We start from the raw sequence: 27831 nt of genomic DNA, 5'->3' as shown, positions 1-27831 counted from the left end.
TTTTTTTATGTATAACACGAACATCTTATCTGTAGTTAGTTATATTTACACCAGGCTAAAATCAAAGTTCTGTTTATCTGACAGCGTGGAGTTATTTTAATCTTTGTCTCAACACTTTTCCACTTCATTTTTTATAATTTTAAATTTAATTGTGATTTAAACAGCATCTTCATCATAATGGTTAATTGTTGGGCTGTTGGATGCTCAGGCAGATCAGAGTCAGGCTTACAGGTTTTACAGTTCACAAAAGATCCTGAAAGAAGGAATGCATGGATTGTTAAAGTGGGCAAGTAAGATTCACGTTGTTTTTATTGTTTGCAATTGTATAGACTTAGATATTACTATTAATTTTATGTTGAACTGATTAGCAGGAAAGCTAAGGATAGTTGTAGACTATTATTCACAGCCGTGTCAGGCCTATGGGAACGGAGTCATTTTTTATTAGTTTACTTATTTAAACAGTGTCAATGTGAAAATTACAGGTTGGATTCTGGAAGTAGCAAAAGGAATCCAAAACTTTTGCAACCAACTGCTTCTTCTAAACTTTGTGAGGTTAGTCAAAATATAATTTAACATTATCTTGTTATGCGTATTTTATATCGTTATAAGTATATCGGTTTTTAAACCATATTGGTATTCTTATTGCAATTATTGCTGCTAATTGTTAGAATACATTTTACAATTATAATAAATGCTATTCATAAGTTTAGTTGTTTGTATAGTATCACTATTGTTTTTTGTCATGTTTTATTATTATTACCAAAATTTTCTTATCTGTTGTATTGCTTTGCATTTGTGTTATTATTGAAGTTGATAAAAATAGCATATAGTATGTTGCATTTATTTAGAGATAACTGGTTAAAATTATTGGAAAAGTTGTATAGGCATCTAAGAATAGGTTGAATAGTAATAGTAGTAGCCCTATTAGTCGGCTTAATAGTAGTAGTAGTATTCATATTACTGTTTCCCTTGCTCACCTCTCCTCTTTTTTGTTTAGAGATATTTTGAAGAAAAATGTTTTACACTGACTAAAATGGGAAAACGTCGACTGACAAGTGATGCCATTACTACTCTGTTTGCTCACAAGCCACCACCTGTCTCTGAAAGAAAAACTGCTTATACTATATAAAATAAATACTATAATCACAAGTCGCAGCTCTTCTGCATTTCTCAGCACAAGCCAATGAATGGGTGAGGAAATTTTTTGTCATCAAATTCTATATTCAATTTATCCTTTATTGCTTATGATATATCAAACTGTGCAACAGATTTTTGCAAAGGTAATTTTATATTACAATCAGTTTCAGTTATAAATTTAAATGTATCTTTTAACAGGTGACTACAAAGAGGTATGGGAACAAAATTGCTGTGTGATTAACAATTGTATTCTTTATACATGCAGCTTTCTTACACACTGTAACTTTCCTAGCTGACACTCACTTCTATAACACTTTCTCTATTAGCGGTACAGCAATTATCTTATCAGTTGTTGGGGCCAGTAGAACTTAGGAGCTTAGGTATAAGTGATATGTATGATTTAAATATCTGTCTAACATACACATATTCACTAATGAATTCAATCCCTCATCACCAATGATAATAACTTGCTTGCTGCGAATTTTCAATTCACACAGGCAAACGTTTTTCACATTCTATTCATATTGATTTGCAAGTTTATATGCTGTCCAGAGAGTAACAGCGCTCCCCATTTGCTGATGCTTAGATGTTAAAAGTGACTATAATTGTCATTATTTTAATATGGTATATTTTGATTTTTTGAAATTGATTCACCAACTGTCTTAGAATCAGAACTAGCGACAAGTAAGCCTACAACTTTGATTACATCCAAATTCGAGAGCATAGAACGAATGCTACGGAAGAAGCTTAAGAAAGTATGTTATTAGTAAAAATTATCAAAAACTATCATTTGATATAGATTATTTTTAAAAGTATAAGCTGATATACGCTATTATGCATTGAGGTAAGAGCAATTCAGACCCATATTGGTATAGAATAGTTTTATGTGAGTAATTTTGAGGAGGCTTGAGTTCTCTGAAACCCTAACATGTATATGCGTGTATATGCCTGTTGAGAATTGTGATCGATTTCACTTTGATAAAATGCATATCTATAATGTTGCTATTGATTATTTTAATATCGAATTGCGTAGTCGATTACTCATCAGGGTCAGTAGTGGTAATCAAGAACATTTTCAACAGCGTAACCACTTGTTTATTTTTTGCAGGTCCAAAAAAATATAGGGCTACCTTAGAAAATCTCCAAACCCGTGAAATGGCTCTCAAAAAGTTGTTTAATAAGGACCAACTTGTTGCTCTTCAGAGACATTCCACTAGAGGATTGCAATGGCAACTCGATACAATAAAGAAAGGGCTGAAGTTGCGTTTTACTTGTGGGTCCACAGGTTACAATCATCTGCTGGATTCAGGAATGCCTCTTTCGTCTGTTAGGACACTGCAAAGACGACTTCAAATTATCTGCTTTGAACTAGGAGTTGTCACGACTGTTTTTCAATACATGAAGGAAAAGGTGAGCTTGTGTAATAAAGATTTATCTTATGATTTTCAATTTTATGTTTCTCATTTGTTTTGCTAATCGCTCTTTTTATATTCTGATGTCTTTGCGGATTATACCGCATTTACAAGCTTCTTTGATTTAGGCTGCGAGTATGGATGATCGGCAATGTTGCCTTGTGTTGGTTGAAATGGATATCACTGAAGCCCTTGAGTATGATGCTAGCAACAGCTCTGTAATAGGAGAAGTGGCGTTACTTGGCCATAGTGGCCTTGCTAGTCATGGCTTAGTGGTTATGCTTGGAGGTCGGTGAGGTTTATTTCTTCTTTATTTCATTTATTACATTCCTATTTGTGTCTGCAGTTTTACCACTAATATTGCATGTACTTCAAATCCAAGTGTTGGCTGTATATTTGTAGGAGTTACTGAAAGATGGAAACAAATTGTCGCATTCCATCTCCCTGGTAAATCTATTTCCGGGACAGTCTAGCTTCTCTTATTATTGATGTCATAACACATCCAAGCGGTATTGGTCTGAAAGTTGTCGCTGTCACTTCAGACATGGGGCCAAGCAACCAAGCGATGTGGAAGACGTTTGGCATTGAAAGCAAAAGGGACTCACTATAGTGAGCTATATTCCACATCCTGTGTCTGGTGACAATGCACTTCATTTCTTAGCTGACATTCCTCACGCTATTAAAAACTTTAGAAATGAGTTTGCCACTCATAAAGTTTCTATAATTGCTGATGATATTTGTAGAAAACATAATCTTCATTCTAACTGCATAAAACTGCAGTAAAATAAGCTCTAAAACTGATCACTGTGGCACAGTATCTCAAACCGACCAGAGCTTTTAACTACGTAGAAAATGAGCGAGAGTACTTCGGCTATTTATTGCCATCCACCATAGAAGTACTAACTGCTGAGCTTTTGCTCATAGATGCACCTCTAGCTTCCCGTGAGGAAATCAGCGCAGCAGAAGAAGAGTCGTTTTACTATCTTGCTGGCTACAGAGTTTTCTAAAGTTGAAGCAAGTATGTGAAGGTTGTTGCACTAGCCTATCTAACACATCTGGTGTTCCGCACTGTAGGTCAGGTTTTCTGCAATTTAAAAACTTTAAAGAGGGTGCTTTGCGTGAAGTTTCTGGTGACACATTTGCTCTGTTCAAAAAGAGGGAGTCTGTCGTGAGAATCTTTGAACCTCATCTTAAGAACAACCATATACATGTAGGTACTTTGATAGCTTCTAAATGCATGGAGAATATTGATATGCCACGTGAACTGCCCACTTGTCATCCTACAATGTCATCCTACAATTACTATGAAAGATTTTCTATGTAGTATAATATGCCATTTTAGTATTCAGTTTTTATTATGGAAAGTTGTTCAATTTTTATTTTGTACTTCATACTTCTTGCATGTTGCATCATTTACCGTAATAATTTTGCGGTTGTCCATTAATTTGCATAAAACAAGCCTGTTTATAATTTTTATGGACAAAAAAATTGGCAGGTAATGGTATTATAAATATAATTATCACTGTGAATACATTAAATTGCTTTTTTGGCCGCCTAAAGTTGTGAAATTGCAAGTAAACACAATTTGGCTAAGACATTCTAGCGCAGATAATAGGAGTTATCTACTATGAAGTAGCAGAAAACCTGTAAATATGGAATTGTCACTTTTACAACTGCCATGTGAGTTAAAATAAAACCTAAAATTTCTTGTGGTAAACTTGATAGTACTCTAAGATTACCCAAAGTAGTTTAATTAACTTATAAACAAAGACAGGTACGAACAGTCCATTGTAACTCTCTTTAAAAGTAGGCGTGGCCGATGTTTGTGTGGAACTTTCGACGCGTTTGTATAGGCTCGGTGGATGGCATAACTTTCCCTATAAGACACTTGCATTGCGGTATCATCATTGACCTTGACTCCTAGTAGCGGCTCACCATTGCCGTAGACATCGTTACGCTATATAAGACCTCGAAACACGATTACACACTTTCACTGAATCGTGTGCAAAAGTTGTATTAATGAGAAAATCGCTGCGATTTTTGAGCATAATTGAACGTTTTCAATTTTTTGAATAATCTAGAGGTTTTATCGCGTGACAGATGCAATGTTTTCACTAAATGTGCTGTTTCGGGCATTTGATCCTATTAATGAAAACTATTCGTTTGACTTGGTGAACAATCATGCTGACCATGCTACATTTACGAAAGACGATACCAATTACAGGACAACTTTAGCTGGTGAACACCATACGTATGAGACTAGGAAAAGGTAAACTTTTGATTGAGTTGACATGCAGAATTTAGTTTGTGGTGCCATGATTTCATCTGACACCATTTTGAACAAGGTTCACAGCAAGAACTATTTTATAAAACAACTTGATACACCTGAAACACCTATGGAGGTAATTTATTAGTTTTAGAAACTTGTGGCAGTATGGCATAAGGCAAGTTCAGGCGCGTGCTAGATGTGCATCTGCAGGAGTAGAAGAATTCACGCTGGTTCAGTCGCAAGTATGAATATCTATATATGGTTATCAGTTTTAATGTTTTATCTACCAACATGTTCATTGTTCTTGATGTTTCTAGGTTATTCCATCTATTGATATATAGACTGGAATGAAAAAATATGCAAATATGCCTTGCTTAGGCCTATTTATCATGGTTGGCTGTACTAGTAGATAACACCATACAATTAAGGAGCAGATGCCTCACCAGTTTTGCACATAAAGGTTTTGTCATTGTTTCTATGTGAACTAAAATAAGCTGTCTAGTAGTAGGCCTACCTTGTTATTTTTCTTATATATCACAGACTGCTGCAGAAAGAGCCATACTTTGTCTAGTAGTAGCCGGTCTACAAGGTTACTTTGCTAGTTTAGGTAGATGTGGTTTACGCTTGCTCTCGCAGTGGCCCTCTTTGCTTCTCATGATAGCAGAGGGCTGCCGAATTCAGTAAAAGAACATTGCAGTGCAGAACATTGCTTGTTTATATACTATTTTTTTAATCATATCCTCTAAGAGAACACTCCAACACTGCGAGAACTCTAATTCCTCTGCCCACTTGCAACCTGCAAGGCTAGTGGTCAAAACAATTGCAAAATGAAATCAACCATAGAGATGAAAGTATAAACTAATGTTATAACAAAAAGTAAAGATTATGTTGCCGAACAAGAACACATTGACTAATGGTGTTGAATACAAATTCATTTCTTGAATGAATGATTGAAGGACTGAATGAATCAATCCTTCAATCTAATGAATTCAATCATTGAGTCTAAAACATGACTAATTGCCAAGGATTCTTAAATTGTTGGATGAAAATACCATCTGGTGTCCAGAAGTGGACGTAGGGATACAGGAATGTAAGTGTTCTGTGAAACTTGGTTGTTTGGTATCTTCATCACTTTTATATGGCAGTTCTGCAATAATCTGCACGTATGTCATCAGTTGTGTAGGTAGTTTGATTGACAGTTCAGGAAGTGTTCCTAGTTTCGGTGATGTTATTCAATGTGGTAAGATGTCTATAGTTACGGCATTAGATGTTTGTTACAGCTCTTCTTTAGTAGTTCATGACGTAGACTTCAGTGCTTGTTTTGAGAGATGTCATTGGACTGTGTCATAGAAGTTGCGCGATGAAGAGTTTCTCCTGATGAATATGTATGGAGAGTATGCAATTTAGTTAAAAATCTTGAAGATTTGAATGATCAGAAAGTTTAAAGGTTGACTTGCAACAAAATTCACATTACAGTTATTTGGTGTCAAAAGATTCACCATGTCTTGTTCTGTTGTGTTGTAGGTGCAGAATATGTGGAAATGTGATTACAAGCTCTTCAAAGCTCAAAAACGAAAAGCCGCCATAGATTGGAATCAGTTTATTTCTCTGACGTAGTCATTACATTTGGGTATTGACGTAGTCATGAAATTTGGTTACTGTCTTGTCACGTGATGTTCTCACGTGAATTGAAAGGCCAATAAAAGGCTAAGTATAAAACTTCTCATAGCACTAGTTTATAACAAACACTTCGGGTTTTACCAAAGACCCCGTATCAAATATAGATACTCGCTACTTTACAGTTTTGTTTCGGCTTGGTCTAATCGTCTAGTCGTAATCTGATCGGGTGACCCATACTTCGTTATTAATTTTTGCAGCATTTTTCGATTATCACAGGTGACCAACAGGCTCGTCATGTTTATCAGACAATGGTATATACTCCTTCGAGCTAAGGTTAAAAAATTAAACAAATTTTTATGGTAGGTTATAGGATATCAGTGCTGAAAGTGACAGCATTACAATGGCGATGAAATAGACGCATAAGAACAATAGACATGGTTTTATTGAATGCTTGAAGTATATTTGTGAAAATATTTCGACGAATGAGCTTGCTTGAAAGTGTAAACAGAAGCCATCTCCTACAACTACGTCACATTTGAGCCGTTTTGGAAAGAGAATCCAAACTACGGCGGTCTCGTGTGGCTGCGATTAACTGTTCGTTTTTTAGCTTTTAAGAGCTTGTAATCACATTTCCACATATTCGGCACCTACAACACAACAGAGTAAGACAAGGTGAATCTTTTGATACCAAATAGCCGTAATGTGAATTTTGTTGCAAGTCAACCTTTAAGCTTGTATCAGTAGTGGTTGGTCGGAGTAACATAAACTGGCAGTACATGTTGAAGTGGGACATGCTTGCCAATGTTGGCCACTTTTCAACATAGTAAAGAAAGAAATGTTAGACCGTCATCAGCTATGGTGAAGAGTTGAAAGAATTCATTTAAAGCGATCCAAGACTAGATGTAGCCATGTGTCAGAAGAAGCTGTTTGGAGTGGAGATATTTAGGGCCTTATTGTTATCTATTCAATTGAAAAGGACCTAGCCACTGCCAGTTGACCACTAGCTTCAAATTTTTCATGCTGTAATATGCAAAGGGGAAATATGTGTCACGACCCAAATGGGCTTTGGTCTAAATATTGCATCAAATAGTATATCGGAGGTTCTAGGAAAGGTGCTTTCACTGAATGATAAAGGTAAATGTGGCATGGATCATTATATAGACGACATTGCTGATTTGACAAGGTACCAGTTAAGTATGTTAGAAGTCATTTTGCCAGGTATTGCCTAGTAAAAGATCCTGAGAGAATTTGTGATACAAAGGGTACCTGAACTCAGGATAAAGAGTTGTTATGGTGTCAAAAGCTTGTCTAGGGTGGAGATAATTATAACGGTGATGCCAGTGCTGCAGTAACAAAAATAGAGTTGTTCTTATTTTGTGGACTTTTAGGACCCTATTCTATTGGTGATTGGTTGAAAGTGGCATGTAGTCTTATGGAAATACTAGCAAATGATTGTGCTTGGGAGAATCATCTTCCTTCTGGTGATAGATCTATGTTGCAGTCGAATAAAGCAGTGCTAGATACTGAAGATCGTGTTGGTAGTGTATGGTTGGTTTCAAGTACAGCGTGTCACAGGTTATGATGACCCTGTTATACAATTTTTTGCCTTGAGATGTAGAATACGATTTTTTTCGCCATACTATATCAACAAAAATTCTCTCCATATCCAAATTTGGCAGTTGATGTGCTGAATATGTCGAAGTAACGAAGATGCCGATATGCTATTCACCGAAAGCCTTCCCACAAGGCATAAAAGAGATATGATGGTTGCTCTCTCGTTCTGTCCAGCATTATTCGTTATTAGCTATAGTGAACATGAAACTGGAAACAGATTAGTGATAAAATGTTAGTCGATGACAAAGTTGAAGTTTAGTAAAATACATTAAACAGAATACAGTAAAACTTAGCTTCAATTATAAGTTTAGATAGCCTAATTCATTAAAGTTATATTCAACATTTATGATGAACATCTGTCTCGAAGATGAGAACTCTCTACGCGACGTACTGTAGAGATGTAGTACATTGTAATGTTACATTGTATTGCAGATCATGCACACTAAATGCATTAAAATTGCTGTTGGTGACTATAGTTACTAAGGTTACACTTTATTTTGTTATTTACTTTTAATAAGTTTTGTACACGTACAAAACTTACATTAAACTTTTATATGTGTATAGAAGTTTAATGATTGTTACCAAAGAGTGTTTGGATATTTTCTATGGTTTTTTTATACCCCTCTATACGACATTGTCGCTTTACGATGCCAACACTGGAACGAATTCAAATTGTATGGCAAGGGCCCACTGTACTGACAAAGGGTGTGATACCACATGCCTTGCTTGGGGAATGTTACTCAAACTTGGTAGTGAGCTTGTTGAGAACGTGTGCTGACTCATAAAATGGCCAGTTGCCTGCAATAATCATATTAATGTCATTGAATTAAAGGTAGTGATAAGAGGTTTGGGCTGTGGTATCAAGGGAGTTATGAGGTGCATTCCTGTAGTGATTCAGCTCTTGTTTTTAGCTGGGTGAAATTCGCTATAGAGGATAGTCGATGGCCTATAGTTGGTGATCTTAGTGAAATGCTCATAAATGACAACGCGGTATGATATCTGAATTAGTCAGTCTGTATGAGTTGAGTGTACAGAATCAGTTGGTAAAATCAGAAGATGCAGCGGATATTCTCATGTTCTTGAAAAGGTTTGAAATATTCTGCTCAAGTTGTGGCTGTTGGCTGTACAAGTTCGTTTTCGATGAAGATTTTGCCAAATCTCCTTGATATACAGTGTGGATGGAATGTAGTATTTACTAGATGTAAGGGGGTCATTCAGTTGTAAGAGATGATGTAGTAAAGTTTGTTAGGGAATGCCGGGTATGTTGACTATTACATCCGATGGCATGGCCGAGGTTGGCATTCCATATCACACATGACAATGCCATCCCTTATCTAATGCTGACAGCCTGTGGACCAAGCACTATATGGCATCAGTTATGCACTGTTTCTATTGCCATAATACTTCAGTGACAAGAGGCGCTTCTATCGAGGTGCAAATCTGACCGAGTTAATAAGTAAAAGGGAATGTCAACCACATTTGCAGCTGTGTGCTCCGACTATAAGAAAATAGTGACATGATCTGGCAAGTCTCTACAGGAGATGCTTTACGGATACAATTTTTCATCTAAAGACAATAGTCAAACTTAGATAAGGCAATATACTCATATGCGACAATGCGACAGTCCCTACCTGATGTGTCGGGCAGCTTAGTTCATAAGAGCGACACATCTGAACATTGTTACATCAGGTGATAGGGTCTATGCAAGCCTCTGAATGCAAGATGAACAACTTCATGGTGAAGTGACCTCCATTGTGTCTAACACAGCAGTTAAAATTGTAAATACACCCAGGCACCTCAGTGACCTGATACTTTTGTCACTCTTAAGACGCCTAAACCTAAATGGACCAGTATTCAGTTTCTGTCTTGGGAACAGGATTTATCAGAAAATGCAGAAGACATTAGTATTGGCGAATTCCCCTAAAAGGGACGAAGAGAATGATAGCAAAAAATGACCATGGTCTGAGCATTCCGTTGGAGCGTACCAGACTTCTTACACACTTTGGTAACAACATATATAATACTCTATAAGTATTCTTAGAGATCAAAGGGAGGTGTGAATAGTGACAATTTACATCGTAGACTTATGCTACATGATACTATGTGCCAATAAAACTGTAAAGCAGCTTTTTTTAATAACGTTAACAGGAGTACATATAGATGAACTGGGCAGATTGTTCTTGAGGTCAGCTGGGGTTGTGAGCTTTGATGAGGTAGACTGGAGATTGGAATAAAGTTTAACAAAAGTCTAATTGAATATTTCTACAAGAGGGATTGGCAATGTACATGCACAGTCTTTGGTAGAACTCAGCATTTGCAAGTTTCCATTTTGCAGGTAATCCCAAAGTTTTGGATAGGTCTGTTAGGAAGACATTTTTTTTAGTGTATCTCACCAAGCTGTTGAATTTATTTTTTAATTTAATTTAAGATTATTTTACAATAGAGATTTTATTCTTATATGCACATATATTTCTTTACAAGGTAATCTTTCGGCATGGTGCTAGGACACCCGTGCGAGTAGTTCCGAATGTTGAGGAAGCCATCTATGACAAAAGGATATTTGGTGCCGTACTGTCTCATGCTGACTATGACTATGAAGTCCTTGACCGTGATGGAGGAATGGCTGACCCTGTTGAAGACACTCCATTTCACAAGCAGTCAGCATCATTCTTCTAATTTTATTTTATTTAACAAACTTTCTTGTAATTGTTTCTCTGTAATTTCTTAGAGGAATTCCAAGTTTTATTCCGCTAAGAAATTGCTTGGCAATTTAGTCGGTTAATGTGTTAACAATGGTTTTATTAGCATATAAAAAGAAATTCAGCCAAACGTTTGCCATTGTTATACATCATTACATGGATATTTTCCTGTTGTTAGACTAATGTATGTGATAAACCAGACATCTAGCCAGGCCCGTATTTCCTGGGGTGGCTGGGCGGCTCTGAGCTGCCACAACTTTTTAGTGATTTTCGGCGGCAATGTACTAAGAATTGCAGTCTCTCATTCACTTGGAATTTCCAAGTTGGAAATTCCAGCAACTGTTGGAAATTCCAACTAATAATTTACTAACGTCCTACATATATTGCCTCTGTGTTGATCTCGCCAAATGAGTGATCTTGTGGGACTTTGTTAAGACATAGAAACTGAACTTTATTGCTTATAGTGGGGTGTGAAGAAGACCCCCCAACTTGCATTTTCCTTATCATATAAAACTTAATCAACATAAAATCAAAACGTCGACGAGGAGCACTATGGAGCAGGCTCGTCTAAATATTCTTATAATATTACACATATATAAAGATTTTGAAATAGATACAGAATCAGTTGTGAAAGATTTCTGCCATGGACACATTGACAGAACAAATGCTATTGCAATAAAGAAGTAATAGCTCTTGTTCAGTCAATGTCCGTTACAGAAACCTGTAGTGTCATGAGCTTTATATCATTCGTTGAATAAAAAAAAGTTTGGCTTACCATGAACCATAAACAATATATTTATGTAGATTTTGATGCGTTTAATTGATTGCATTTATGCATAATTTGAGGGTTGTTGATGCTTAAAAGGTCCAGAGCTTTGGGGCGCTGCCGCCAACCCGTTGGGGGCTCACACTGCCTCCCCAAACCCCCAAGTGTTCATAACTAGTTGCCTAACATTTGCCGCCCTCAACTTGCAACTACGGAATACAGGCTTGCATCTAGCTTCCTTTGTATTCATTATACGATTTTCATTCGTGTTTCCTTTGAACCATATATGGATGTTGGTAGATATGCCAAGGAAGGACAACTTCGAGGTGGCATGATTTGTGGCCAACTTACTACCGTCGGCATGCACCAGTGCTATGAGCTTGGTCTTTCTTTGAGACGGCGGTACATGCACAAATACAAACTGGTCAAAGAAGAGGTAGGCCTAGTCTACCCCATTGCTTTGTGTGATTGAAGATAGGAGAGCAAACATGCGTCTGTATCATTAGATTGCGCTATCAACTGTATTGAAGGATATTGCTATTTTTTGTCGGGATTTTTTTTATGGTCCTGAGGTTTCTTGAGCCGACATTAGAATATTTTTTCTAGGTTTTTACTAATTGATATTGCCTGCATTTTTATAGGACTTTTAATCGCTGAAGATTTCTGAAAAGTGGAGATGTAGGTACGTGTATGTTTACATGTGCAGCGGTACGTCGTTTTTAGTCGTAATTCATACCAGATTTTTATTAGACAACTAAATCACTTTCTTCATAAGAAATGAAGGATATTGAACAATGCATTTTTAGATGTAATATAATGTATATATGTGAAAAAAATTAATACAGCATTTGGATCATAAAATAAACTATTAATATTAAATTATAAAAGTAAGAATAAGGAAAGCACGCCATGTTCGTTGTCTTCATTATTTTCCTTTTCGGCTTCTCATCACTTCTGACTTTCATAGGATCCATGAATTAGTAAAAGTTGGTCACAGAAAATGTTAGTCTATCCTCATTTACAAGCTGACTCAAACTGATTCTGCTGAATTGACACATGCTTGGTCGCTTGCATTTTAAATCTATGGATGAATTCTGAAGCAACATATTCTTGAATTTTTCTTTCGAGTTTCAAATTGTTCGAGGTCGAAATTGCTGACGTACCGAGGTTCTACTGTTTCCATTTTTTATGTTTCAGTTCTATGCTTCTGCGCATGAAAGCCGAGCAAATGTTGTGTCTATTTTTCGGAATGATCATTTTGGTAAGACGACATTTTTTAATACGCAATCTGGAGTGAAAATTTAAGGAAGTAATCATATTTTCGGAAGAAGACTTTGCTGTTGCATAACTCTTTAATTCTTGATACATTCAGTAAAACCTTTACTTACAAAACCAATGCCGAGCCTTAAGTAGAAAATTTTGCAATTAAGAACACATTTTACCATATGAATACCTTAATCTGGTCCAAGCTACACCGATGTTGGACTTAATACTTGTATAAAACATGGTTGAAACCTGTAACAAATACATTTTAAAATTATACTAGATGAATGCCCGGTGTTGCTCGGGTAATAAAAAATCTTTGCACAACAAATTTATTATTATTTAACACATATAACATTTACCATTCTAACATTTAAACTTCATATCATGAGAAAGGTTTATGTGCAGTTCAATGGAAATGAGAGAAAAATAATGCAACTGTAAAGATGTTTCAATGTGAAATCATTAGCAAGTGAGTAATAGCTAGATAGTCTGTTTTGCTACAATGATTACAATGAAAAATGATTTGACAAAGAAATAGGTAATATTTTAGCTGTTTTCAAGATGCTATATTTTTCTCTTTTCACTTTGTTGTATGGCTCAGTACAGTGAGAACGAGATCTACTGTCAGTCCACATATATTAAGAGAACGCTGGAATCATTACAAGGTGTCATGGCTGGCCTCTATGGCGTAACTGAACTTTCAAAGCATAAGGTATGAGCGCTTTGTTACAAACTAAGCTCTATGTATTGTTCATGTATGTCTTTCAGGTTTCTATGGCTCTAAATTATATTGTATGTCAGTTCAGTCATTTGCACAGTCATGCCTCAACATATGAGCTTAATGCATTCTGGAACTCGTATGTTAATTTGCTTGTATCTCAAAGCAATTTTTCTATATAATATAACTGAATACAAATTAATCTGTTCCTTTCTTCTGAATAACCATCTGAAACAGTATATTACGATGGAAAAATGTGTTTTTAAATGCTCTAATTCACTACATACGCTCACAAAGTAACATAAAATGTATGGATAAAATGTAACATTATTATATACAATACTGTATGGAGTTCTCATCTTCGAGACAGATGGTAGCGGCTAATGACGGTGTGAGAGAGACTTGACGGAAACAAGTTTGATTCGCTACACTTTTACGACACTCCGTAACGTAACTCAAACTTTAAATTTAACTTAGTAAACTTACTAACTTACTACTTATTTAACTTACAAACACTTACTTTAACTTACAAACACTTCTAAATAAGTTTTTATTTTCTACTAAACCTAATTCTAATCTCGTCTTCATTTTCTTATTATAGTTTTCAGGTTTGGCACTTTTTGCCTCGCTTTTGCTGTTACGTTTAACCAGCCGTTTTTCAAACTGGTCTGACGAGAAAAACTGAGCGATGCTGTTCTCGAAAGCGGCCTCTCGTCTACTTGGCCACCTAGCGGCCGCATTGAGAACTGCCTTGTATGCTCCTATCTAGAAATTTTCTCCTATCTCAAGACTAAAACTTGCTCGAAATTTTACCCGTATCTCAAACTTCTCGTATGTTAAAACCCTCGTATGTTAAGACCCTCATATGTTAAGACCCTCGTATGTTAAAACCCTCGTATGTCAAGACCCTCGTAAGTTAAGTCCCACGTATGTTAAACCCTTGTATGTTAAGACCCTCGAATGTTAAGACTCTCGTATGTTAAGACCCTGGTATGTTAAGACCCTCGTATGTTAAAACCCTCGTATGTTAAGACTCTCGTATGTTAAGACCCTCATATGTTAAGACCCTCGTATATTAAGGCCCTTGTATGTTAAGACCCTCGTATATTAAGGCCCTTGTTTGTTAAGACCCTCGTATGTTAAGACCCTCGTATGTTAAGACCCTCGTATATCAAGTCCTTTGTATGTTAAGACCCTCGTATGTTAAGACCCTCGTATGTTAAGACCCACGTACATATGTTAAGTCCATCGTATGTTAAGACCATCGTATGTTAAGACCCTCGTATGTTAAGACCCTCATATGTTAAGACCCTCGTATGTTAAGACCCTCGTATGTTAAGACCCTCGTATGTTAAGACCCTCGTATGTTAAGACCCTCGTATGTTAAGTCCATCGTATGTTAAGACCCTCAAATGTTAAGATCCTCGTATGATAAGACCCTTGAATGTTAAGACCCTTCGTATGTTAAGACCCTCGTATGTCGTTGTCATAACTCTACATCTTGTTACCAATCGTTGTTCTTTTTGTTTAATTCTTGTTCTTCTTCGTGTAAGTGGCATATCTTCTTGAAAAGTTATATCATATAACCACTTGATTTGAGCAGCTGAACTGCTACTCATTTGTGTTTCAGCCCAAGTTCTACATAAATTACTCTACTGAAGAGATGCTCTATCCGAATATGTTTAACTGTTCCTGTTTGAAGGAAATAGGACAGCACGCCCATACTGCAATGTCAGAGGGCTCCAATAATGCTGTGAGTTTGTCTTGTTTTTGTTTATTCTCTCCTTGCCCTTGTTTTTCGTATTAATTTACTACATCAATTCCTTTTGTTTTCGAAACTGCATCTGGAATTGGTGTTCAATATTTAATCATTTTTTTGTATTATAACACTTTTTATAGTTTGCTGGCTATAAGCCTAGCGATGTTAGGTATATCTTTCAGATTGCCTGCAGGTGGGTGTTTAAGAGGCCAGTTCTTATAGCCAGACAGAGTTTCTAAAATAAATATTTTAGCCTTGCAGAAGGCACGAAGCAAATGAGTGTGAAGTCTAGATGAAATTGGCATAAAATGTAGAAAAAATAGCATTTATGTGGACTAACAGACAGACAAAAATAAATTAGAATTTATTTATTTAGATGGCGATTCAACTACAATGGCATATAACAAAAAATATCATTTCATTTATGATTACCAATGCAAATAAAAAGTTATACATTAAACGAACCGTCTTCATTGTTTCAGCTTGTTATTATAAAATAATGAGAGGGTCACTTTGTTGAAGGACTTTATATTCTCAATAATGTTACAATATTATTAATACATTGTAACATTTTTCATCCTTACTCATTATTATGAAAGTCACAATTAACCATTTTAGTGAGGGGATTTTTATTGTCAAACTAGTAGTAATCCCAGGCGATGCCTGGGATTACTGCATTATTTCATTATCAATCAGATAGTTTGCAGGTGATTGTTTAAGAGGCTGGTTCTCAGTCTTGAAGCCAAGTATGTTTAGTAGCCTGGCAAAAGGCCCAGAGCATCAGTATGTGTGACGAGGTTTGAACGAAATTGGGCAATATCTGCTAAACATCATGACATGACGTGTACACAGACAGACAGACTTAATGACAATGTGGGATTTATTAATATATAAACTACTAATACAATTTATTAATGTAGACGAATGAGTGATGATAATATTATATATTTGTTATAATATAGTCATATAATTATCTTGTTAACAGTTTCTAATGAAGGAGGTGAAGGCAGCCATTAATTTCGACTCGAAGACTTTGAAATGATTATCTTCTTTTCTAGTCCGACAAGATCTTGTGTGTCGAGTTACACATGGTCTGTCCCTTCCCAGCGAGCTTGAGCCTTTCTATGAAGAACTCCAAGTGCAGGTTTCTCCATACTTTTAAATTGTTTAAACTTATACATAATAGTTAATTATTAGTGTGATCTACACCTAAAGAAAAATTTTTATTTATAGCTGTCCATTGTATTGTTGCGCTATTTTAGTAGTATTACGTTTATTGTAACCAGCAATGCGCAAGTTAAACCGAACTGGTCAGACAATAAGAAAAACTGTTTGTCCAACACAATGTGAAGCACCATGTAATACACAATGTGAAGCACCATGTAATACACAATGTGAAGCACCATGTGGTACACAATGTGAAGCACCACGTAATACACAATGTGAAGCACCATGTAATACACAAAGTGAAGCACCATGCGATACACAATTTAAAGCACCATGTAATACACAGTGTGAAGCACCGTGTAATACACAATGTAGAGCACCACGTAATACACAATGTAAAGCACCACGTAAAACACAATGTGAAGCACCACGTAATATACAACGTGAAGCACCACGTAATATACAACATGAAGCACCATGTAATATACAATGTCAAGCACCACGTAATACACAAGGTGAATCATCGTGTAATACACAATGTGAAGCACCATGTAATACACAATGAGAAGCACCACGTAATACACAATGTAAAACCGGCTGAGTACCTTTGCAGCTGCATTAGTTAGCACATATCAGCACTATTTCGAAATGTACCATAGTGCCAGTTTAGCTGCAATAGTTACCACATATCAGCACTACTACTGAAGTGTACCATAGTACCAGTTTAGCTGCAATAGTTAGCACATATCAGCACTACTTCTGAGGTGTACCATAGTACCAGTTTAGCTGGATTAGTTACCACATATCAGCACTACTACTGAAGTGTACCATAGTGCCAGTTTAGCTGCAATAGTTACCACATATCAGCACTACTACTGAAGTGTACCATAGTACCAGTTTAGCTGCAATAGTTAGCACATATCAGCACTACTTCTGAGGTGTACCATAGTACCAGTTTAGCTGCATTAGTCAGCTCATATCAGCACTACTTCTGAAGTGTACCATAGTACCAGTTTAGCTGGATTAGTTATCACATATCAGCACTACTTCTGAAGTGTACCATAGTACCAGTTTAGCTGCATTAGTTAGCACATATCAGCACTACTTCTGAAGTGTACCATAGTACCAGTTTAGCTGCAATAGTTAGCACATATCAGCACTACTTCTAAAGTGTACCATAGTACCAGTTTAGCTGCATTAGTTAGCACATATCAGCACTACTTCTGAAGTCTACCATAGTACAAGTTCAGTTGCATTAGTTAGCACATATCAGCACTACTTCTAAAGTGTACCATAGTACCAGTTTAGCTGCATTAGTTAGCACATATCAGCACTACTTCTGAAGTGTACCATAGGACCAGTTCAGTTGCATTAGTCAGCACATTTCAGCACTACTTCTGAAGTGTACCATAGTACCAGTTTAGCTGGATTAGTTATCACATATCAGCACTACTTCTGAAGTGTACCATAGTACCAGTTTAGCTGCAATAGTTAGCACATATCAGCACTACTTCTGAGGTGTACCATAGTACCAGTTTAGCTGGATTAGTTACCACATATCAGCACTACTACTGAAGTGTACCATAGTGCCAGTTTAGCTGCAATAGTTACCACATATCAGCACTACTACTGAAGTGTACCATAGTACCAGTTTAGCTGCAATAGTTAGCACATATCAGCACTACTTCTGAGGTGTACCATAGTACCAGTTTAGCTGCATTAGTCAGCTCATATCAGCACTACTTCTGAAGTGTACCATAGTACCAGTTTAGCTGGATTAGTTATCACATATCAGCACTACTTCTAAAGTGTACCATAGTACCAGTTTAGCTGCATTAGTTAGCACATATCAGCACTACTTCTGAAGTGTACCATAGTACCAGTTTAGCTGCAATAGTTAGCACATATCAGCACTACTTCTAAAGTGTACCATAGTACCAGTTTAGCTGCATTAGTTAGCACATATCAGCACTACTTCTGAAGTCTACCATAGTACAAGTTCAGTTGCATTAGTTAGCACATATCAGCACTACTTCTAAAGTGTACCATAGTACCAGTTTAGCTGCATTAGTTAGCACATATCAGCACTACTTCTGAAGTGTACCATAGGACCAGTTCAGTTGCATTAGTCAGCACATTTCAGCACTACTTCTGAAGTGTACCATAGTACCAGTTTAGCTGGATTAGTTATCACATATCAGCACTACTTCTGAAGTGTACCATAGTACCAGTTTAGCTGCAATAGTTAGCACATATCAGCACTACTTCTGAAGTATACCATAGTACCAGTTCAGTTGCATTAGTCAGCTCATATCAGCACTACTTCTGAAGTGTACCATAGTACCAGTTTAGCTGCATTAGTCAGCTCATATCAGCACTACTTCTGAAGTGTACCATAGGACCAGTTCAGTTGCATTAGTTAGCACATATCAGCACTACTTCTGAAGTGTACCATAGTACCAGTTCAGTTGCATTAGTTAGCACATTTCAGCACTACTTCTGTCGCATGGAGAATATGTCTGTAAGCAAAAGAATGTGAGTCTGATCGCGAACTTCTCCGGCTTTAGTTGTAAAGCAAAACCAACTAGTTACTCCTTTTCATTTAAAACATGTGTTAATATATAATTTTTACGACTAGGTGACTGCAACTTAAGTTTACGTAAATCATGTGTTCCTAATTGTTAGGTTGGCGCGCGTTAGTAAGTCTCCTGTATTGGGTTAGTTTAGCTAAACAGAAAATTTGGAGTTTGGTTCTTATGTATGTCTTTACTGTAATACGAGCAATGTTTGTCTGTATACCTGCTTGAGGTTGAAAAAGAAGATTCAGAGTTTGAACTTGTAACACTAACATTTTGATTGAAGTTTTCAACGATTCACAACCCTCGAATATAGAGAATGGGAACATGTTGAGTGATTAATAGCAAATAATAATTCATAATCCCGTCATTTTAAATTATTTCATTGGTTGAAAGATCTGCAAAGGCGTAGTAGTTTCATTTTAAGGTTTGTTCTGTTGTTTACTCATTCGCTATTATTATATGACAGGACTACTCGGTAGCTAATAAGGTACCACAATATAACAATCTCAATACTGTAGTCACTCGTACATTTTTCGATGCAATTCCAGTTGCCTCATCTTATGTTATCAAGCGATTCTATCATGAGTTATATATTTATCATACACGGGGACCTCTGACATACGACATTAATTCGTTGTGTTGTTGTGATCATAAGGTGAAAATGTTGTATGGGAGAGGCATAGGAACCTACAGTAATTATCTAATGCAAACCCCTGGTGAACACATCAAAATTTTATATACTTACTGTATATATTGAAAGTTAGTAACAAAATAGTATAGCCACTTTAGTAACAATAGATCATAACCTATTTAGCAGTTATGATATGCAATAAAATGTAACATTATTATATACAGCTGTACTGTATGGCGTTCATATCTTCAAGACAGACGAAGTGGCTAACAGGGCGGTGTGAGAGAGACTTGACAGCAACGCGTTCAGTATACGAGACTTTTGTGACGCTACGTAACATAACATAACCTTTAAATTTAACTTAAAGGTTGACTTGCAACAAAATTCACATTACAGTTATTTGGTATCAAAAGATTCACCATGTCTTACTCTGCTGTGTTGTAGGTGCCAAATATGTGGAAATGTGATTACAAGCTCTTAACAGCTAAAAATTGAACAGTTAATCGCAGCCACACGAGACCGCTGTAGTTTGGATTCGCTTTCCAAAACGACTCAAATGGGATGTAGTTGTTACAGGATGGTTTCTGTTTACACTTCCATGCAACCTCATTCGTTGAAATATTTTCACGAATATACTTCACGCATTCAATAAAACCATGTCTATTGTTCTTACGCGTCGGTTTTATCATCATTGTAATGCTGTCACTTTTAGCAGTGATATCTTATAACTTACCGTAAAAATTTGTTAAACTTTTTAACCTTAGCTCGAAGGAGTACATATCATTGTCTGATAATCATGACGCGCCTGTTGGTCACCTGTGATAATCGAAAAGTGCTGCATAAATTATTTTCGAAGTATTGGGTCACATGATCAGATTACGACTTGATGATTAGAAAATGCCGAAACAAAACTGTAAAGTAGCGAGCATTTATATTTGATACGGGGTCTTCGGTAAAACCCGAAGTGTTTGTCATAAACTAGTACAACGATAAGTTTATATTGAGCTTTTTATTGGCCTAAAAGATAACCAAACTGTAATGAATACGTCAGATAAATGAAAGGATTCCAATCTACGGCGGCTTTTCATTTTTGAGCTTTTAAGAGCTTGTAATCACATTTCCACATATTTGGCACCTACAACGCAACAGAGTAAGACACGGTGAATCTTTTGATACCAAATAACTGTAATGTGAATTTTGTTGCAAGTCAACCTTTAAGTTAATTTAGCTTTCTAAACACACCCTCAAGTGTTAATCTTCTACTAAACTTACGTGAAGTTTTTCATTGTCCTATTTTTATTATCTATCTGTTTCTGGTGTTTGGCTTTTTGCTTTGCTTTCACCATAACATTTAGCTGACCTTATCAAAACTTTTCTCAAACTAAGTCGCCAAGAAAGACCGAGCGGTACTGTTCTCGAAATTGGCCTTTTGCATACTTGGCCATTTAATAGCCAATTGTTGATACCATATGGCAAGAAAATGACATAATGAGGGACCAAAAAAACGTTATATTCCACTTTGTAGGGTGGCAAAACTGTAAGAGAGGGATGCCTTAATCCGGGGTCCACTGTATATCATCCCACGACCAAACACGAGCGAAGCGATTGGTTTGGGAGATTTATGATAAATGCACATGTGCACACAACTCCCGCAAAACTATCCGTTAACGGCCATCACCAAACCCTTGTAACAAAATCTTATCAACAAATTTAACTATTTTTCTGTAAAGTCGTTTAAGTATAACAATTATACAAAACGCATCTAAACCTATTTCAATATGTTACCAAGCCTTTGAAAGGTTACCGCAAATTCCTAAAACTAACCCATCTGATCGGATTATACATAAATAGACAAATTTATTTGGCCGAAAATCGTTATTAAAACTTGCTAATCCTCACTTTTATCAAAGTTAAGACTGGAAATTAAAACGCCGAGCGACAGAGAATAGAACGATTAAGTCATGCGCATTTCACGAAAGAAATAACGTGCACATTTCACCAGTCTATAGCATTGCCGAAGGTTTCTGTAATTAACGTAGGAGTACTGAAATCGTTTCATTTTTGCCGATTTCAAAGTAACTGACATTTTGGAAACTTTTGAGTACTTTGGAATTCTAACTGATGTCCAACGCAGTGTAAGTAAAAGAAATGACGATGATATTTTTTTCTAACGGTCCTTATGAGATTATTGCAATAATTAATTATAAGTTTGGATGACTACAGAACGATGACTACGTAGTACAGATTTTATAAAAATCTATATAAATATCACAACTTAGTGATATTGTTAGCTATGACGTTTTGAAATGTAAACAAAATTGTGCATTAGTTTTATATTATTACTATATTAATAATATTGGTTATTCTAATAATGTCAGTGCTTTTACTTGTAATACTGGCCAATACTGCATTTCTTCTATTGCAGGGGGAGAGATAAAAACATATAATCTTTTCCTTTCATTATTGCTATTTGTTGTATATAATAACACCCACACCTAGTACATTACAGCTACCATTGCAGTTATCCTATTGCACTGCAGTGCCATTTGACTGCTAATATTGATTTCTCAACCATCAGTACCCTTTCTTTTTTTCCAATATCACTTTGGTCGTGGGCTGTATGACAGTGGAATTTCTAGTTTACATATATACGTATTGCGTATGTATACATACATATACATACATATACACATGAAAAATCCTCATGTGTGCTGATAAGGCACAGACAGTAAGAAAACTGTTCTGATATGCTGGAAGGTGGATGATTACACAGGTCAAATAGTGTCAGGCTGGGAAGCCAAATGTCACGAGTTCAAATCTTGTACAAAGTAATCTTTTTTTAAAAACTTGCATCCATGGCTTCAGACAGATGAACACAGCTCTTATTATAGTAAAATTAGTTCATTAGAGCCCAGCTGTGTTCGCTTCACTTACCATTTAAGGTTTTGTGCACATGAATGTATGTATGTACAGACAGTGTATGTACATACAAGTGTATATATGTTCAGATATTGTATGTACACACGAGTGTATATTTGTACAGATAGTGTATGTACACACAAGTGTATATATGTACAGACAGTGTATGTACACACAAGTGTATATATGTACAGATAGTGTATGTACACACGAGTGTATATATGTACAGGCAGTGTATGTACACACTAGTGTATATATGTACAGATAGTGTATGTACACATGAGTGTATATATGTGCAGATAGTATATGTACACACGAGTGTATATATGTACAGATAGTGTATGTACACACGAGTATATATATGTACAATCAGTGTATGTACACATGAATGTATGTATGCACAGACGGTGTATGTACACACAAGTGTATATATGTACAGATAGTGTATGTACACACGAGTGTATATATGTACAAACAGTGTATGTACACATGCATGTACATATGTACAGACAGTGTATGTACACACAAGTGTATATATGTACAGATAATGTATGTACACACGAGTGTATATATGTACAGACAGTGTATGTACACACGAGTGTATATATGTACGGACAGTGTATGTACACACGAGTGTATATATGTACAGGCAGTGTATGTACACATGAATGTACAGACAGTGAAAGCTGATCTTCAAACATTACTGTTACGAATCAGCATTGCTACCAACTGAGTCATTACCATATGTTGTAATGGAACAGATTTCTTTAAGATAGTCTCATAACTGGACAAAACTACCAAAGTCGTGATCTTACAGCTACTAAATTGCACAAAGGTCTACTGCTCACGTTTGCGGGGTACCTATTGGTAAGAGGGAGTACCTGTCCTACCCCTTCCGACCAAGGTCGCCATCTTTGCTTCAAATCATGAATTTGTAAAACAGTTGCTACACTTTGAGCACTGCATGTCTATCCAAGGAAATTATTTTCTGTCGCTTTGATTTGCAGCGTTCATCAAACTTGCACAATATTTATCTTGATCTTGACCTTGATCTCTTGATCTCGTTTAAAAAGGTTTACTTAAGGCCATATTCTTAGCCATATAATCATGAACAATGAAATGGAAGCCAGGAGGGACTTAAACTCAGGAATCCTGTCTTTGCAGTAGGTCATGGACGGCAAGCCACCTTGTTTCGCTTGAAGTTCATTTGCATGACAAACATTACAGCTACGTTTTATAGCTAGTGTTTTAACTGTTAAGGACTGCAAATATACAGCATTCGACTACAGACGACAAATTCTCTAGGTCATGCTCGTCTTCTTAAAAATCCTCACCATGTACCACTCTACCTTAAGAATAAAAATGAAACATAGCATTCTTGATGGTTTTGTTTTTTTGTGCTGTCTTTTTGTATCTCCGCCTGCCACCTATCGCTAACATCTCACTGAACCCTAGCTTCGTGTTCCTTAGGCTCCACTTGACATGGTCCAGGAATTGACTGGAAAGCCAGAAGACAGGGCTGCTGGGCTTAAGCTTGGACTAGGAAGATTTCATCATATGCTTATCACTAACATGGATGTTGCTACTAGAGGTATGGATTGAAATTAATATCTGGTATCTGGATGCAAATATCGTTTACAATTATCGGTAGGCCAGTAATCCTGATCGCTAGGTTATAAATTGTAGTCTCACTTTTCCAAATTTAGTACCATTGAAATTTAACTTGGAGAATGCTAATGCCAAGTCGTGTTTAGAAGGTCTTAAAATCCTTTGTTTCCATCACCCAAACTTTCAATGAGGTGATTTGACCATCAGTTGAGATCTATACACTGGGCTAAACACTCAATTCTCGTTCAGAAGATCAAATCCTTGTGACTGTCAGCTATTTTTCACTACTTCTCAACATTAGTTACAGTGAAACCTCTAATTGAACGCCATGGCGCTTTTTTTTCAACCCTACCTCTTGAGGGGCGGCCAATTGGAGATGGCATTTAAAGAGAGGCTGGCGTTGTATTTTTCAAATGGCTGGTCAGAACTTCAGCAAAATAAATTTAGTATTTTTACTGGCAAAGCAAATGCTACCTATATTTTGCTTTATTTTTCCGTAGGAGCGATATTAAACCTTTTGGATTCAATAAATGTGTTCATTTACCTTCAACTTGTCAAAGATCTCTCAATAAATATGCATTGAGAAACCGAAAAATATCTACTAGTTGATATCTATTGCTTGCAATTAACCTGTGATGATATTATAGCCTGTGTCCTTCTTTGCAATTTGTTGGAGCTTTCAATTTTATTTATTTCATTCTAGAATTGAAGACAATTCTATTTTTTATCGATATTTACCAATATTGCATAATAGCTCAATGCACTCATTGATATGTTTGCTGCCGTTTGCAGCCAAGGCTAGCTTTTTATGTGCAATAGACAAGGAGTTACGAGCGTCGATCAATTGTAAGATCAAATTACCGCAATGATGCTATCAAATAGTATGCTATAAATTTGCAAATTTATAAGGTATGTAATGATACAAATGCTACAAATATATATATATATATCGATGAAGAACTGACATAAACAAGCCATACTTATATTATATGCAGAAACAAAAATTGATGTTTTTAAAACAAAAATATTTGCATTGTTTGCTCGGATAGCTGCGTTCTGATTGTCGCTTTCAATACCATCCACAAAGTCTTCTGACCTCAACTCTTCTTCTGCACTGCTGAACTAGTCAATATTAACACCCAAACAAGTTTTGGCAGAGCAAAACTTTTAAGCTTTGCATTTAGCACAAAAGCAACACGTAAAAGTTTTGCTCGCTAAACATAACCTTTAACCCAAAACTAGTCGTTCTTCTGCCATGGAATATACTAACTTTCGGACAGATGCCAAATTATATAAGTCGGCTGAGAGTTAAAGTTATATCACTAAAAATTATTAAAGTTGCTACAATTGGAATTTTAACCTAAAGTTTATATATTATTATATTAACTTTATAAAGTGCTTTGGTAAAAATTATAACTTACTGGTATACTGGCAGCCCCATGCGCCGTGAGAGATCATGTGTAATAATCATATGCATAATTATTCTTAACTGTGTAAATCTGTTCGAGTGGTGTAGATAGTAGCGAGCTTGGCTGGCTATCTGAACATGCAGGTTCAATTCCTGCGCAGTGCAGTTTTTTTCTTAATGTGACTTCGAACAGATGGATGGATATGGCCCTTATTATAGTAAAGGTTCATGTAGCCCTGATTTATCTAGCAAATGTTGCTCACGTCAACTTTTCTACTCAGGCAACCACAAGTACAAGCTATCACTTTATTCAAGCCATGACAGCATGCTTATACCTCTTCTCGTTGCCATGGGCTGCTTCGACAGGAAGTGGCCTGGATACGCTTCTAATATCGCATACGAACTGTGGAAGCACAACAAGACTGGAAAATTTTTTGCTAAGGTCCTCTACAACGGAGAGGTTGGACTATAACATCTGTCTTTAGCTCCACAGTATTTTTCTAACTGGTTTTATTTTTGTAATCAGCAAATTCATTAAAAAATTTTCTCTTTCTAAAGGTACACTTTTGCAAATATTCACTAAGATATTTGTTTGTGTAGAGCCATCTGTTATAGGGTGCTGCCAATTGTCATCTGTTATAGGGTGCTGCCAATTGTCATCTGTTATAGGGTGCTGCCAATTGCCATCTGTTATAGGGTGCTGCCAATTGTCATTTGTTATAGTTTTAAACTTGCCAAGTGCGATTGATAACATGAGGATAAGGCCTATCGGTAGCTGGATTAGCAGTAGTGAACTTAGCAATAGCGGACTTGGCAACAGCGGACTTGGAGATAGCGGACTTGGCAACAACAAACTTGGAGATAGCGAACTTGGCAACAACGAACTTGGAGATAGTGAACTTGGCAATAGCAGACTTGGCAATAACGGACTTGACAGTAGCGGACTTGACATTAGTGAACTTGACAGTAGCAAACTTGACAATAACGGACTTGACAATAGCGGACTTCGCAATAGTGGACTTCGCAATAGCGGACTTCACAATAGCGAACTTGGCAATATCGAACTTGGCAATAGCGAACTTGGCAATAGCGGACTTGGCAATAACAGACTTGGCAATAACGGTCTTGGCAACAGCGAAATTGGCAACAGCGGACTTGGCAATAGCATATCTTTTAGATCTTTTCAGGACATATCCTTTAGCTTCTTACTGCTCATTTTAATGGTTTTTGTTTGCTTTGCAAACTATCATTTAAAAGAAATTGATTTTTAATGTTGTTAATGCATAGGCTCTATTCTGCTCATTCAAAATTAACGCTCAGCTAGCCAAGTGTGTTTTAGATTATATGACCTACCATCATCTGTGACGCAGATGAACACAACAAAAAAGATGTGAGCATAAGCTTGAAAACTGCAAACATTGAGATCGCGAAATCCTGACTTAGCGCATGAGATAAATTAGCAACTAAAAATGTTTTATTTGCCTACTTTCTAGTGTTGTAATGGCAGCACTCCCATTCGTGTGATGTCTAAAAGGCTATTACTATGGTTTATAAATATGTAGCCATTTTATCATCATTCTCGCTGCACATCCATATACCGTACAAGCTCTTGTCATGTTTAGTCTGTGCCTGATATGATACTGCTACAGGAGCAAAGGCTGCCGGGAAAGGATGTTTTGATACCTTACCAAGAGTTTAAAGATCTACTGGCCCCTTTCACCGTCTCCCCTTCAGAATATAAATACTTATGCGAGCACACTCGGGTGAGTGAATGGATACGTAGCACCGCTATCTTCTCTGAACATTTGAAATAAAACACGAGTCTTTTGTGGCCAATTAAATTATATCAATTGTTTTGATTGCAGGCGAGCATAGAGGCACCCGCGGTGGAATATTCACTGCGTTTTGATGACTCCAAGTTGGAAGGAGGTGCGACGAATGAGGTTGATAGTCCTTTACCACCCGGCATGTAGGTGTTTTTTGCAATCGATTACAATCAATTTTATAATTTACAAGGTTTTAATTATTGCCCTGATTCAGTAGAATTATGACACGTCTGTTACAATTACATAGTGTGGAGGCTGCTAGCTAGTTTAACAACATCAGTTGTTTCTTTTGATTTCTGGATTTTTACCAGAAGACCTCTGGCTAATCATCATGGTTGTTTTTATTATCAATGAATCTAAAATAATCTTTCATAATTTATTCATTCTGGTGAATATGAATATAAATCTTGAATTGCAGTCGTTTCTGGTTCAT

The 27831-nt window shown here is 36.4% G+C and overlaps 1 protein-coding gene across 1 annotated transcript; it reads left to right on the top strand.

Moving 5' to 3' along the window:
- Positions 1 to 4572: 4572 nt before the first annotated feature.
- Positions 4573 to 27815, top strand: LOC137407846 (lysophosphatidic acid phosphatase type 6-like). Its single transcript, XM_068094225.1, has 12 exons — positions 4573 to 4818; positions 4964 to 5060; positions 10534 to 10709; positions 11818 to 11953; positions 13385 to 13495; positions 15132 to 15254; positions 16246 to 16276; positions 16319 to 16404; positions 24027 to 24147; positions 25854 to 26032; positions 27222 to 27335; positions 27438 to 27815. Exons 1-12 carry the CDS (start codon positions 4655 to 4657, stop codon positions 27543 to 27545), a joined length of 1446 nt encoding a protein of 481 aa, XP_067950326.1. The 5' UTR covers positions 4573 to 4654; the 3' UTR covers positions 27546 to 27815.
- The last annotated feature ends 16 nt before the right edge of the window (positions 27816 to 27831 follow it).

Source organism: Watersipora subatra, chromosome 11 (genome assembly GCF_963576615.1).
Source record: "Watersipora subatra chromosome 11, tzWatSuba1.1, whole genome shotgun sequence".
Lineage (NCBI taxonomy): Eukaryota > Metazoa > Bryozoa > Gymnolaemata > Cheilostomatida > Watersiporidae > Watersipora > Watersipora subatra.
This window is presented reverse-complemented; position numbering and strand designations above follow the sequence as displayed.